The sequence below is a fragment of the Carya illinoinensis genome, chromosome 14 (genome assembly GCF_018687715.1).
Source record: "Carya illinoinensis cultivar Pawnee chromosome 14, C.illinoinensisPawnee_v1, whole genome shotgun sequence".
Classification (NCBI taxonomy): Eukaryota; Viridiplantae; Streptophyta; class Magnoliopsida; order Fagales; family Juglandaceae; genus Carya; species Carya illinoinensis.
In genome coordinates, this window is record NC_056765.1 from 27,974,280 (window position 1) to 27,991,152 (window position 16,873).

At 34.4% G+C, this 16,873-nt stretch overlaps 1 protein-coding gene across 1 annotated transcript; it reads left to right on the plus strand.

Moving 5' to 3' along the window:
- The first annotated feature begins 14,690 nt into the window (after positions 1-14,690).
- LOC122293766 (uncharacterized mitochondrial protein AtMg00810-like) lies at positions 14,691-15,398 on the plus strand. The gene has a single exon (XM_043102248.1). It carries the CDS (start codon positions 14,691-14,693, stop codon positions 15,396-15,398), a length of 708 nt encoding a protein of 235 aa, XP_042958182.1.
- Positions 15,399-16,873: the final 1,475 nt, after the last annotated feature.

Here is a 16,873-nt window from a genome sequence, read left to right on the forward strand (position 1 = left end):
ACACTTTCTACACGCACAAAGATTATACACACCCTTTTTCTGATACAAGAGCTGATAGTGGGTAGGTTATCAGAAAACACTTCTCAATGAGTGAAATAAGAATAATACAGCGCAAACTATATTTTTCAAAATGAACAAGGATTAAGGCTCAATGCTTAGAGAAGAGAGAATGAAAGTTTTGAATGAATGTTATATGCTCTTGGTGTTGTGAATGTGAAGCTTTCAAATGATCTATTTATAGGCATATGAGACTTCATATTCAAATTTAAAAAGATTCACATGTCAAAGATAACATCATTCACTTTTTCAAAAAATTCAAACCTAATATTTTACTTTTGGCATATGACAAAAGGAGTACACTTTCATTTTCAAAAAAATCCAAACATAATTTTTTACTTTTTGCATATGACAAAAGGAGCACATTTTCCTTTTCAAAAAATTCAAACCTAATCTTTACTTTTTGTATATGACAAAAGGAGCACACTTTACTTTTTAAATTTTTCAAACAAAATCATCTATCTTTTGTATAAGTCTAAAAAAGTATCAATCACTTTGAAAAATATTCAAATAAAACATGCACATGTGAAAGATGACAATCAATCATCTTTAACATTTTCAAAGTTCAACCCTTTAATCAAGGTATGCACATGTGAAATATGACAATCAATCATCTTTCAAAATTTTTAAATTTAATATTCAAAATATTCATGCACATGTGGAAAATGTATTTTAATGCTTTATGATAAAATATTAATTTTGAGCCTTAATCCTAATTTCAAATTTTTAAGAAATTTACAATATTACTCTATCACTTTAATGTGAACTTGTTCCCTTCTTGCTCATACTTGTTTCCTTGATGTGCTTGACTCTGTTGTGTAGACAACTTGAGCTTGAGACTCCTTTATTCTTTGAATTCATTTGTTATCATCAAAATCTATGTGTAGATATATAATTACACAAAACTTGAAATCTTGGGTTCAACAATCTCCCCCCTTTTGATGATGACAAATACTTGATAGAACCTGAAGCCTGTATTAATACTTAAGCTCCCCCTGAGAATATGCGTTAGTTTTTCAAGCAAAAGTATAAATATAATTTCAAGTATATATAACAAGTTTAGCAATTCAAACAATGTTAATGTTCTAATCTAACACTTCTCCCCCTTTTGGCATCATTAAAAAGGATCCGCTACAAGTAAATGGACTGAAGAAAACAGTGCGTTAGTAGACACTGTAGATAGTTGAAAAAAATAAAATTGGATCCGTCCGTGACCCGACAAGTGTGGCTGGAGATTTGAAAAAATCGCTTGATGTTGTTGACAAACGAGATTGAAGGCTCCGAGTTTCTAAAAAAATGTCATTTTCACCGATCGGAAAAAAAAATCACATTGCTCTTTGACTTGGATGATAGCTCGTCTGGTTCTTTGTGCTATTTCTATAAAATCAGTCTTAAAGTTCATCCAATCCGCATCAAGTTTTCTTTTTATCTCTATAACTTATCTGCATTCTTTCAACATTCTCGTTTTAAGCCTTCTATTCTATTCTCAATGGCTCATTCTTCTAACATTTCTCTAGATCCATCCATGAGGCATTCTGCACCTCAACCTCCTGTCCTTTCTGCAGCTACCATTGGTGCTATGTATTTTTCATCAACTCAAGCGTTTTGTCTATCAACTGTGTCATGCTTTCAAAGCCACTTCTTTCTACACTCTTTGACGCCAAGAAGAATCAGACCCACCCACCTCTACCTGAAGCTGGGATTCAACTGATTGAAGTTGAAAGGAGCATTAATGCATAGGAAAGAACTGAAACCAACGTGTTGGTCCTTTTTAAGTAGTTGTTTTAAGGAGTGCTTCTGCTTGTAGTAGGGGTAGAGGATTTAATTCGTAAGAAGACAAATGTCTAGAACCTACCATATCAGAACCATGGAGGTTAAAAACTTAAAAATAATGACGTTATACGAGGGGGGTTGTCTAAAAATAAAGAACAGGTATAAGGTTTCATTAGTTGTAAGTTTTTTACAGCAGCTTTGAGATAATATATCTTCTATATATAAAAGCCTCAATCCCAAAATCAATAGTGTTTTTTCGTCTAACATTTTAGTTTCTAATTTTATCCTTTTTTTTATGGTCTTGTCCCTATTTATTTCACTGCCAATCTGAGTTTCTCGAAGCTGAGAAACTTTCATAGCCATAGTATTTCCAAGTTCTCTTTGTCCTCTATCCTCTCCCTCTTTCTATGTCGCGGAAAAGGCTAAACCAAAAAGGGAAACACACCGTCTCTTCCTCTGCTATTGGGCTTTCGGTAAGTGTCTCTCTTTCCTGTTTGGATCTTTTGCACCAGCCCAACTTTTTGATGATTCTATTAGTTTGAAAACCCTTCTCATCAAACCATCTTGAGTCTATGGTTTTAGCAATGATGAAGATGATGAATTTATCTATGTGCTAGAGCAGTGGAATATCTTGTTTATGAGCTATACGCAGTTTCTTTTGTGTGTTTTCCTTTGATTACTATGTAATTAGGCTAATAGAATAACAATGTACATTAAAAAAAGAAAAAAAAAAGAGAGAGAAATCGGATCGCAGTATCCCAATTTCATATGAAACCTTTCTTTTGACTAATTCTTCTCACGCAAGATATATATCAAAACTTGCTTTTGTAAGTGAGAAAAAAATACAAAACCATGGTTCACTTATGACTTCATTGTAGATTTAGTCTGTATGGGCAACCATAGACCTTCTAATCAAACACTCTTCGCTTTCTAAACCAAAGTTTTGAATACCATACCGAAGGCTGTACTGGTCAAGGCACTGAAATGAAATATTTCAATCTCGGTATTGTTTCAGAATAGTCGATATATGAATAAATTATACATATAAATATATAAAAATTATATTCCAAAATAATAATCTATATATAAATAAATTATATATAAATATATATATATAAATTATAAATAGTCTGGTCTGAATTGAGAGTAAAAAAATGAACCTGCAATTAGAAAAAAAAAAAAGAAAAAAAAAAAACAAAGGCCAAAATATCAACCGGTACGGGCCGAAATATAGGCCTGTATAGGACGAAATATTGGCCAATACGACTAATATTTAGGGCGGTACAAAATAGATGTAATACTGTACTAGACCAGTGGCTGGTACGGAATACATTAGCCGGTATGGTACGGTATTTAAAACACTATTCTAAACCCATGCTACCATCATCAGGATCCATGCCCAATTCCTCCTACCACCAAATATATTTTTTTTAAGAAAAACTTTTCATTATTCTGTAGATGTATATGTAGGCATTTATTGTTTGAGAAAAAAATTAATCCACTTCTTGGTGATAATAACGTGGTATTGGAAGATTTTGCCCAAGTAGTTGTTATGAATATCAAGTCCTTGTCATGAAGTTTCGTAGGATACTTGAAAGATCGGCAATACCCATTTTTTTTTTAAGGAAATTTCATTCATATATAAAATGCAAATGAGATTCGTAATACAAGAGGGGATGTTTCCTATATCAATAGAGGAAATAGAAAATAGAAGAGCATTCTTGGCTAGCACATGAGCTACCAGATTACCCTCTCTTCGAATGTGTGATGCTGACCAACTTTCGAAAGAAGATAGTTGCACTTTAACATCCTCAATGATCATACCCATTATTGAAGCGTTATCAACCTTTCCTTTGATAGCTTGGATCACTTGTAGGCAATCCCCTTCAAGAACAATCTTTTTTAGTCCTAATTGAAGGCCCAAACGTGATGCTTCCAATGCTCCAACAGCTTTTGCCAGGAGGGGATTTGGATAGAGGGATCTTATCTGTCTAGAAGTGGCCACCACTACTCCAGTTCAGTCTCTCGCTATGACGCCAATTCCAATCTTACATCTAGTTTTGTCTATTTTACTATCCCAATTAAGCTTGTATGCTTGTGTTGGGGGAGGGGTCCAGGTTGATGTCAACTATTCTGGCTCTCAAGGCTTGGCTATTCTCTGAGTCAACAGATAACTTAGGCCTTGTAAGGTAGTCTTTGCCTCCTTAGCTACTGAATTTGGGCACTTTAATTCCTGTTGAAATATATAAACATGTTCCTCCTGGTCTAGATTCTCTTGGCTACCACTGCAAGTTCCTCCACTATTTCAAAACCTCAACCTGACGCCAGTGCCATGATCAGGTCAGGTAGAGAGGTAGCATGGGTAGGGTGTTTTTGGATATGTTTAGAGCATTGGAGCCAAAATTCTTGGGTTCTTGGGCAAGACCAAATTGCGTGGGTGATTGTCTCCTCTTCTTGTAAGCAAATTGAACATAATGGTTTCTTTAGGACCTTGTTCTTGAACAGATTAAGGTTTGTAGGTAAAGCCTCCCAGCATGCCCTCCAGAGAAATAACTTATCTGATAGGTGTATGTTTAGCTTCCATAGACTTGACCAGAACTATTCCCTAGTTGAATTCCTGGAGGCCTGTCCCTTTTCCCTATCTTGTATCTCTTTGTGGAGGTGGTATGCACTCTTCACAGAGAAAGAACCTTGTGCCGTCCCATTCCATATCAGCTTGTCTTCACATGCTGAGTAGCTGAGGGGGATCTAATAGACTAACTGTACCTCTTTCTTTGAGAAGAGATCTTCCACTATGTGGGACCTCCATTGCCTGGTGTGCCTCAGGATCTACTACCTTTAGGTAATCATGAATTTTGAAAGAATTTGGTCATGGTACCCATCTATCCTACAAGATGTTGATATGTGCTCCATTGCCAACCCGCTATCTTGTCCCTTTTTCTATGAGGAATCTTGCTGTTACTATATTTCTCCAACATAGGATGGTTGACCTCCCTTCTTGGCTCTCAGGAAAGGGTAGTTGGGGAAATATTTTGCTTTGAGTATTCTTGAGGCAATAGAATAGGGGTATTGTAAGAGTCTCTCCAACCTAATTTTGCAGGCATAGCAAGGTTGAAGTTGTGGAGGTCTTGAAACCCAAGTCCCGCTTTGGCCTTAGCCTTTCCCATGGTTTGCCATGAGACCCAATGGATTTTCTTCTCTTTATCACCATGTCCCCACCAAAATTAACCTATTGGTTTCAGTCAATAGGGTCTAAGGGAGGTTAAACACTGAAATACTGTATGTAGGCATAGCTTGAAGTATTGCTTTGATGAAGACTTCCTTTCCTGCATGTGATAGTAACTTAACTTTGTGGCTGCTGAGCTTTTGTTGAATTATGTCCAGCATTAACTTAAAAGACTTGGTTCTTGATCTCCCCATTAGGGTTGGCGGGCCCAAATATTTTTCATAGGATTGGCAGGATTTCACCCTGGTATGTTCAATATAAGATCCTGATTCTCTTTTGAGGTGTTCCTGCTAAAGTGAATGGATGTTTTCTCCTTATTCAACCTTTAACCAGAGGCTTGTTCGTATTGGTTTAGCACATGGATGAGCCTACTCCACTCTAGTGAGTTGGCCTTGCAAAATAATAGGTTGTCATCTACATACAACAAATGATTTACATGCATTCTACCTCTTGCAATTGAGACTCCTGTAATAGCCTTGGTCTTTTCTGCATTACTGAGCAAAGAGCTTAGTACCTCAGCTTAAGCATTGCTGCTCTCAAGAATTGCCACTCAATCCTGTCATATGCCTTGCTCATGTCGAGCTTTATGGCCATGTAGCCCTCCCTTCCACTCAACCTGCTATGCATTGTGTGAAATGCTTCGAAAGCTACAATGATGTTGTCTGAAATTAGTCTTCATGGGACGAAGGCAAATTGTGTAACAGAAATTATCTCTGGAAGTATGGATTTTAGCCTGTTAGGGATGGTCTTAGAGACAATTTTATACATAACATTGCAAAGGCTAATTGGTCAAAAATCAGAGACTTTCAAGGGGTTATTTTTCTTTGGAATCAAAGCAATGTGAGTAGCATTCATGGTGTCAACCTTACCCTGAGAATTGAGGATATATAGAGTAGCTTCACTTACATCATTGCCCAATTGGGGCCAGTGGTTTTGAAAAAAGGTAGGGGGGAAGCCATCTGGTCCAGATGAGCTAAGGGACTTCATGTTGAGGATTGCCTCTTCCACTTCTTGCCTTGTGAATTTCCTTAGAAGTTGACTGTTCATTTCTTTTGTTACTTTCCTTTCTAGATATCTCAATGAGTCTGGGATGCCTTGGGGATTAGATGTTGTGAAAAGGCTTTGGAAGAACTTCTAAAACTTATCATTGATCCCCTCAGGATTAGAGACCTTTGAACCTTCCTCCTTTGTTACAATTTTAATGAAGTTGGTTTTCCTTCTTTGTGTTGCACACTGATGGAAGAAGCTCGTGTTCCTGTTCCTCTTTTGGAGCCATTATTGTTTGGCCCTTTGTCTCCATCGAGTATCATCTTCTTCCAGCAATTAGTTTATTTATTTTTTGGTGGCCTGCAGTTCTTCTTTGAGATGCCCCATGTCAGTCTGTTGCAAGTTCTATAGGTGCTAGAACTTCCTTTGAATTTGTTTCTTTGTGGAGTCAGCTGAGTCTATTTTCCATTTGCTCAATTTTTCTCGACATCAGTCCATGCTTATTGTAGCCATCTCTAGTTCATTTGACCCTAGCAATGGCCCCATCCAAGCCTCCTCTATCACTTTGGTGCAGTCTTCCCTCAAATCCCAGCTGGCTTTATACCTGAAGGGTCTTTCCCACCTTGCATGGGGCTCGATTGCTTGGGAGACTGAGACCACTAGGGACTTGTGATCTCAGCAATTGACTGCTGATGTGGTGACACTGAAGTCCCCAAACATAGTCTGCTAGGTTGAGTTTGCACAGGCTTGATCAAGCCTCTATTTTGTAAAATGAGTGCCCTCCCTATTATTGAACCAAGTAAACTTGTCACCTTTGTACCCTAGGTCATACAATCCAGTGTCCTTTAATGCTATCTTGAAATCTTCCATCTACACGAGGCCTAGATCTACCCCCAACCTTTTCTCCATGGTGTAAAAGCTCATTGAAATCACCTAAACAAAGCCATGGATGGCCCTCTGGTGGTTGCAATGCTCTCAGGAGGGCCCAACTTGATTTTCTCTTCTCAGTCACTGGGTTTTCATAGAAACCAGTGATAATCTAGCTTAAGTTTTCTAATCCTTACTCAATACTAAGAGATATATGGTGTTGAGAGTAATTGAGTAAATCCACCTTTATAGAGTCATCCCAGAGGAAGGCTAGGCCTCCACTAGCTTTCTTACTATCCACAACCAAACTGTTAGGCATGCCTATTTTCCTTTTCATTGTTTCAACTTTGAGCCTGTTACATTTTGTCTCAATTAATAAAATTAGACTAGGGGACTTAAATTTCACCAAGAGGTGAAGCTCTCAAATTGTTCGAGGGTTCTCAAGCTCTTGGCAGTTCCAACTTAAGCATATCATTCTTGTTGGTGGTGCTGCCTAGCAGCCTTGACCATTTGTTCTTGATTGGCATTGCCTTCTTGCCACTTTTTTTTGTTTTTGTTTCTGTTTCTTGGTAGGACCTGAATTGGATGAGAGGCCTTCCACCCCTCTTTTTGACTTTGTATCAGCATAATCCATGGTGGAGTCTTCATCCTCTTCATCCCTTAACTGCAGTAGTTGCTCACGAGCTCTCCTCTTCCACTTGTGTTTCTTAGGGGCTGTAATATCTTTAACAGGTCAGTGATTCAGTGCTATATCTGGGAACATCACCATATTTAGGGACCTGGATCATCGAGAGCCACTTTTATCATCCCTTTTCTTCCCTGATGACAATGCAATTTCAGTGTGATGGGAAGCTAGCTTATTGTATGTGCAGGTGTTTACATCATATAAAGCCTAAAGGACTCTACTGTATACCCTGCTCGTTTAGGACTGGAAGGATCCGATCTTCAGTTGCATGTGGTAGACATATATTGATGCTAAAATATTTAAATGTTTGTGGAATTTATGAGGCCAAATTTGAATCAGACCTCTCTTATGTGAAACCCATAACATTACCAAGAAATAGGCATTTAAAGGCCATAAATTTAAGAGGAAGACATCACGCAACCTTGTTCAAGACATTACCTAAGAATGGCTTGATTTTCTTAGCATTCGAATTTGGTGTAGCTGGAGATACATCTGTGACAAGATTATCTTCTTCTATATACAAAAGCATCAATCCCAAAAGGCAAAAGCAATAATGATTTTGGTCTAATATTTTACTTCCCAATTTTATTTTTATGTATTTCTCATTTTACGGTTCTGTACTCTCTCTCTGACTCCTACCGAAAAGGTATCAAAACAGTGAAACCCACCGTCTCTTGCTCTGCTGTTTGGCTTTCGGTAGTTGTTTCTTTTTTCCGTTTGGATGTTTTACACCAGCCCAACTTTTTGGAGATTTTATAAGTTTGGAAATCCTTCTTATCAAATTATTTTGAGTGTATGATTTTAGTGATGATAAAGCGAATGAATTTGACTCTCTGCAATTATTATTTACTTTTTGGGTTGAGCATAAAAATTGTTTTTGGATTGATGATTTCGGCTGCCGTTTGAAGTGTCATGGTTTCAGATGGCTATTTCTAATTAAAGTTTTTGTGTCCTTATTATGTCTTCTTCTCGCGTTTGGAATTAATTGCATTTTGACAGGAGAGTTCCATTCCATAAAGCAACAATATCTTCTATATATAAAAGTTTCAATTCGAAAAGCAATAGTGTTTGTCTGACTTTTTCTTACGGTTTTACACCTAATGTATATGTCTATGAATAAAGCTTGTATGCTGCCTATAAGGGACGGCTACAGTGTATCACTGGATAATTTTTTTTTTAATTTGTGATTAAGGAAATTATTTTAAATATATTAGTGTATTTTTTTATTTTTTAAATATTTAAATATACTAAAAAATATGAAAGAAATATAAAAAAATATAAAAACAATTAGTGATATAAACGGGCGACAGAGTAGCACTGCTGCTGTCTAATTATTACTATAATCTATATCTGTTAAAATATTTTATTTTTTGTTAAGCTTTTTTATGCCTCCAACGGGACGTTACATACAAGGGACATACGTGCTCTGCATGTTTCGTGGTCAATAAGTAGAAGAGACCACGAAAAAGTTGAAATGTAGCAGTCATTTGTGAAAGTGGTGAGAGTCCGAGGAAAGGGTAGGATGCTTATCACTTCCCCACTGAGAACTTGCTGTGAGTTTTCGAGCTTTGTGAGAGTAAATGATAAGTAATTCTATTACCATTTTTATATAATATATATCATATTTATTTTAATTTGTTATAATAAATATATACTATATAGATGATAAATAAAATAATTTAATTAATTTAATAAGAATAAAATAAAATAATAAGTAATAAAAATAATAAATAATAATTTTAAAATAAGATGATGAGTAGTCTACTTTTAAAGTGGTGAGAGTGTTATGCGGAAATGAAAGGATTATCACCTCCCGCAGAGAACTTTCTGTGAGTTTTTCGAGCTTTGTGAAAGTGAATTTCTTTTCAATTGTTTTAGGGAAAAAAATAAAAATCACCTTAAAAGAAGAAAAACTTCCTTTTAACTTTTTGGTACGCACGCACGCAACGCACCCATATATAGTAATAGGATCATTGATTCGGTGGATCATCTTTGTGTTAAATATTTTATTATCAATATTAATAATTAAATCGATCTTCTATTTCTTATTATTCATGACAATAAATAATAATATTTAGAAAATGTATTTCTTTCTATTATGACATAGAAAAGAAGGCCATTAATCCTATTCAACTCGCCAACTTGTAATTAAATCGACATTATAAGAAAATTGGATAGTTATTATTACTTATTTCCTGTAAAAATAATTATTTTTTATTAAAATAAATGTTTTAATAGGAAATAGTCACTTTCGTAAAAAAATAAGTGACAATAACTACTACATTTTCTTATAGTACTATAGTATAATATACTATATAAGTTAATATATATTAATATATATAATATAAAAAATATATAATATATTTAATTTAATATATATAAATTAGTGTAAATATCGTTTGAACGTAAATTATATATGTTATAACGTAAGGAAAAAAATTGTGGGAAATTTCTTGCTCGATTTTGAATTATAACATTCAAACGTCAAAAATTAACATTTGAGCATCAAAAAGTAACATTCAAATGTTGCTTATGAAAATTGGGCATGATAATTTAACGTTCAAACATTACTTTTAAATATTAGGCGAGATTATTTAACGTTCGAAAGTACAACTTAAACGTTCGAACGTTAGATAAAAATTAGACTGCTTTTAATGAATACATGCACGGGAGGAAGCAGACTCATTTTTGTTGCTCCTCCAATGCATGAGAGAGAGAGAGAGAGACGGTTAGAGTGAGAGAGTGTTAGAGTGAGAGAGTGTTAGAGTGAGAGAGGATTAGAGTGACAGGGGTTAGTATTTTGTCAAAAATCCATAGATTGTGGTAAGAAAAAACTATTTTTTCTTTTAATTTTTTTACAATTCTATGATATTTGTCTTGTATTTTTTTATATATGTATTATAACTAACTAGTGTTATGATTTTTTTGAAGGATTGGTTGTTGTAGCTTATTAAAAGCTTGTGATTTGTAAGAGGATATTGTGAAGCATAGTTATATTTCTAAACTTTTTTAATATGTTTATACATTTGTTGTGATTTTATTCTTGATAATTGTTGGAATATACAAGAGCAAATTGAAACATTAGAGTTAAAGTCATGTGAAGCTAAAATGCTAAAGTCAGATAAAGAAACTGTTAAATGATAGTTAAGTTAGTTGATGTAATAAGTTAGTTAAATTTCTTGTATTTCTTGTATCTGTGATAGTAAAGTCAGATGACTTATAATGCCAATATGTGTATATAAAGAGTAGTGATGTAAAGTAACAATCACTCAAGCAATTCAATTCATTTTCTTCCTTTTTACTCTGTTTCTGATTTACATATTTTACATGGTATCATCGAGTATCAGTTTTCCGCTGCTCTCTTGATCAAATTCTTGATCTATCTTTCAGCTTTCTTTCTGCTTTCTTGCTGTTTTCTTGCTGCTATGGAATCTTCTGCTAATATGGCAGCTTCTTTTTTATCTTCATCTTCAATGAATCCATCTGATGATTCATCCAGCCCTTACTATCTCCATCCTAGTGACAACCCTGGAGCTCTTATTGTTTCTGAATTTTTCAATGGTGCAAATTATGTTTTTTGGAGTAGATCAATCTCGATTGCTCTTTCTATAAAGAACAAACTTGCCTTTATTGATGGAAGTTTTCCTCAACCCGGTCCTGATAACATAAAGCTTCAAGTTGCTTGGCTGCGAGCAAACAATCTTGTTTTGTCTTGGTTGATGAACTCGATTGCAAAAGAACTTCGAGGAAGTCTTCTCTACTTCAACACTGCATCTGACATTTGGGATGAACTAAAAATTAGATATCTTCGAAGTGATGGCCCATGAGTCTTTATATTAGAGAAATCTTTAAGCTCTATTTCTCAAGGCTCAAACTCAATCACTGAGTATTTTAGTGATTTCAAAACTTTATGGGATGAATACATTAGCTATCGCACTCTTCCTAAATGTATTTGTGGAATTATGAACACTTGTACTTGTGCCATATTAAAGAATCTTGCTGATCGCCAACAAGCAGACTATGTGATGAAGTTCTTGGTTGGTTTACATGATTCTTATTCGGCCATTCCAAGTCAACTGCTTCTTTCTCCTTTACCATCAATGGGAAGGTCTTTTCTTTGCTGCTCCAAGAAGAAAGCCAAAGATCTTTAACAAATGCAGTAGGGATTCCTCTTGATTCTCATGCTATGGCTGCTACACAACCACCAAGACAAACCTATTCCAATGTTTCTAAGTCCAACAAACTCAAAGGAAAAATCTGAAAGCACTTGTTCCCATTGTGGATTTTTTGGACATCTTGCAGACAAGTGTTTTCAGATCATAGGTTATCCACCAGGATGGAAAGGCCCTCGAGGAAAAAGATTCAATTCAACACGATTGCCCAATGCAAACATTGCATCTTCTCTGGAGCAAAATTCAAATATCCCAAACTTGCCTTTTTCTCAAGAGCAAATACCAAATCTGATCACTCTTGCCAATAACTTGTCTACTTCACCTATCAATTCTAATTTTGCAGTCAATATTGCCTCCACATCAGGTAATCATTTCACTGCTTGTTTAGCTATTAATTCTTTGAACAATAATTCTCCATGGATACTAGACAGTGGAGCAACAGATCATATGATCTGTTCTCTCCACTTCTTTACTTCAATAAAAATACCTACCAAACCATCTTTAGTCCATTTACCAAATTGTCAACTTGTTCCTATTAGTTTTACAGGAACTGTCAAACTCTCTTCTGATTTAGTGCTACATAATGCTCTCTACATCCCTTTTTCATATCAATCTCATCTTTGCTTCAAGATTGACTAAAGAAAACTCTATTGCCTTGTCTCTTTTTCAATCTAAATGTGTCTTGCAGGATATCAACAAATGGAAGAAGATTGGGCTTGCTGAAGTTAGAGCTGGCCTATACCACCTTATTAATTTTCTTGATAACACACAAAAGGCATCACCTGACTCAAATAACTCCTTTTTGGCCAACACATCTTCCATCAGTCCCGACATATGGCATTCTCAGTTGGGACATCCTTCTCCTGCCAGATTGAAAATCATAAGTTCTATTAATCCTTGTATAAAATCATCTCACAATCATGTCTATGAGATTTGTCCTCTAGCTTGACAAAAAAAATTGTCTTTTCCTGTATCACAAAACAATGCAAATAAAGCTTTTCAATTAGTGCATTGTGACATTTGGGATCCCTTCTCAACTCTTTCACATTCTGGTTACAAATTTTTCCTTACAATTGTGGATGATCATACACGTTTCACTTGGCTTTATCTTATGAAAACAAAATCAAAAACTAGATCCTTACTTATCCACTTCATTGCTTATGTTCAAACCCAATTTAATACTCAAATTCAGACACTTAGAATAGATAATGGCCAAGAATTCAACATGCCTACTCTTTATCAAAAATATGGCATGATCCATCAACTATCTTGTGTAGAAACTTATGAGCAAAATGGTAGAGTTGAAAGAAAACACCAGTATCTGTTAAATGTAGCTAGAGCCCTCATTTTCTAGTCCAAATTACCTTTATCTTATTGGAGTGAATGTGTGTTAACTGCCACACACCTCATTAATCGAACTCTCTCCTCTATGTTAGAAAATAATACACCTTATGCTCTTCTTTTTCAAAAACCACCTACATACAACTACCTTAAAGTCTTTGGTTGTTGATGCTTTGGTAGTACAATTCAAAACAGTCGAGGAAAATTTCAACCTAGAGCCTCAAAATGTCTATTCCTTGGATATGCACCTAATATCAAAGGATATAAGGTGCTTGACCTCCTTACTCTTAAAATCTTCATTTCTAGGAATGTTGTATTTCATGAATCTATCTTTCCTTCTATACCAAACACCAATCATACACCTTTTATATTTCCTAATTTTCCTTCATCATATGATTTCACAGTGCCTTCCATTTCATCTCCTGATATTGCAGTACCTCCCACTTCAAATTCTGACAATGCAGTCCCTCCCATTTCAAATTCTGAAAATATAATACCTCCCGTTTCATCTTCTAACACTGCAATACCTTCTGCAATTATAGTACCTTCTGTCTCATCTTCTCATATTCTAGTATCTTCCAATTCACCTCCTGTCTCACCTTCAAATTCACCTTCCAGTTCTCAGATTACAATACCTCCTATTTCTCAAATAAACCATGAACATATAAATCCTAGAAGATCTGAGAGAATAAGGAATCATCCCCCATACTTGCAGAATTTCTATTGTGGTAATATGGTCAAGCCTGCTTCAGCATCTCAGGAATCTTTCCATTGCTATCTTCCTTCTCCTAATAAACCATACTCTATTGCACATTTTCTTTCCACTACCAAATTGTCTTCTAAACATAGAGCTTTTACTTCTACTTTATCTTCTACTTTTAAACCTAAAACTTTCAAACAAGCTAGCTCACATCCTCAATGGCAAACTACCATTTCAGAAGAGATTAAAGCTCTCGAATTAAATAGAACTTGGGAACATACAATTCTACCTCCAAATAAGATTGAAATAGGATGTAAGTGGGTTTATCGTGTTAAATACAAAGCTGATGGTACAATTGAAAGATACAAGGGTAGATTAGTGGCAAAGGGGTACACTCAACAAGAAGGCCTTGAGTTTTTTGATACATTAGACCCTGTGGCTAAAATGACAACAATACGCACTTTGTTATCAATTGCTGCAATTAAGCATTAGCATTTACATCAACTTGATCTAAACAATGCTTTTCTTCATGGGGACTTGAATGAAGAGGTCTACATGCAATTACCACCAGGGTACTCCTGACCAACTGATCATAGACTTTGCAAACTCAAAAAGAGTCTATATGGTCTCAAATAGGCCTCAAGACAATGGTTTTTTAAGTTGTCTTCATCTTTGCTTCAGTTTGGCTTCACTCAAGCAAAGTCTGATTCTTCTTTGTTCATCAGACACAATTCAACTAGTTTTGTGGCACTCTTGATTTATGTTGATGATGTCATCATTGCATCTAATAATCTTGATGATATAGTCACTGTTAAACAGTTTCTACATGATTTTTTTACAAGAAAATATTTGGGGGAACTCAAATATTTTTTGGGGATTGAAATGGCTAGATCAGCTAAAGGCATCTCTTTGTGCCAACGCAAGTATGCTTTAGACATCTTGCAAGACAGTGGATTTTTAGGATGCAAACCTATAGCCTTTCCTATGGAATCTACCCTAAAATTGAGTGTCAATAATTCATCTCCTCCTTTGCCAGACCCTGCATTATATAGAAGACTTGTTGGCCGTCTACTATACCTCACTATAACCAGACTTGACCTATCTTACTCAGTACAAGCATTAAGCCAGTTCATGGCTAAACCTAGTACCAAGCACTTTCAAGATGCTGAAAGGGTTCTCAGATACATTAAAGCAACAACAGGCCAAGACATTTTCTTATCTGCAGATTCTCCTCTCCATTTAAAAGCTTATTCAGACAGTGACTGGGGTGGATGTATTGATACTAGAAGAAGTGTCACTGGTTTTACAATGTTTATTGGAGATTCTCTCATCTCATGGAAGTTAAAGAAACAACCAACTATTAGTCGATCCTCAACTGAGTCTGAATACAGAGCTCTAGCCTCTACTACATGTGAAATTCAATGGTTAATGTATCTACTAGCTAACTTACATATTCCCCATCCACAAGCTATTTTGCTTTACACTGACAGCAAACCAGCTTCTGAAATTGCATCAAATCCTGTTCAACATGAAAGGACAAAACACATCCAGCTAGATTGCCATCTGGTTCGAGAAAAATTACAAGAATGACTGATCAAGATCATTCACATTCCTTCTAAACATCAACTGGCAGACATATTAACTAAACCACTTGGTTCTTTTAATTTTCATCATTTAGTCCGCAAGATGGGAATGATAAATATCTATTCCTCTCTTGAGGGGGGATGTTGGAATATATATACAAGAGCAAATTGAAGCCTTAGAGTTAAAGTCATGTGAAGCTAAAATGCTAAAGTCAGATAAAGAAACTATTATATGATAGTTAAGTTAGTTGATGTAATAAGTAAGTTAAATTTCTTGTATCTGTGATAGTAAAGTCAGATGGCTTATAATGCCAATACGTGTATATAAATAGTAGTGATGTAAAGCAACAATCATTCAAGCAGTTCAATTCATTTTCTTCCTTTTTACTCTGTTTCTGATTTACATATTTTACAATAATGATGAATATTTTGATGTGTACAATGTGAGTTGATTGTGGATTTTTATGAATTAGATGTGGGTATAATATTGTGAGTTGAGTAATGAATTTTGATTGCATATATTGTGAATATGTTGTGAATTGGATATTGATGAATTAGAAGGAATTAGAAAGAAATATTTGTAATATGGATTGTGTAATATAATAAATTAAAATGAAAAATTGTGTTTTGTGTATGGTTATTCTTAAAGTGAAAATATAAATATTGGGGTATATTTATGGATTAAAATGAATATGTTTTACAATTGTGTATTTTTTTAAGCATATGTTGATATTATTTGTGTATGTTATACTTGTGTATTTTTTGATTATTTGTGAAGCATATGTTGTGATTATTTGTGTATGTTATATTTGTAGATTTTTTTATTATTTGTGTATTTTTTTGAGTATTTGTGAAGCATATCTTGTGATTATTTGTGTATGTTATATTTGTAGATTTTTTGATTGTTTGTGTATTTTTTTATTATTGATGAAACTTATGTTGTGATTATTTGTGTATCTATAACTAGTGGGGGATGTATATTTTATTTTGATGTCTAACTAATTAAAATATTATGATTACAAAGGATAATATAGTATATAGCTTATTAATATATACTAACAACTATGTTTATCTAGCATACTGATAGATATTAACAACTTAAGAAGAAGCATACTAATGGTCAAATAGGTAAAATAATAGATAAATAAGTAGAGAGTTGGAATAAATAAATATACTTATTTAAAATAAAATAATAAGTAAATGAATAATTCATTCCATCAGGTATATAAATAATTCACTCCATTAAATATATAAATATTAGTAAACATTTTAGACATAATAACTAATTCTACCTAATATGTGCTTGCTTTTGTAAGGGATTATTAAAATAAATCAACTTATACTAACTTATACTATAAATAATAAGAAATAAATATGAATTAAAATATTTAGTAGTAGGTATCAATTAATAAGTAACTAAGATATATAATAAAATATATAAAATTATATTTTACATAGGCATCAATTACAATAACATTAATT

What these genes read in the sequence shown, in the direction of transcription:
- LOC122293766 (XM_043102248.1), top strand. Translation starts at nt 14,691, where the DNA reads ATGGCTAGATCAGCTAAAGGCATCTCTTTGTGCCAACGCAAGTATGCT.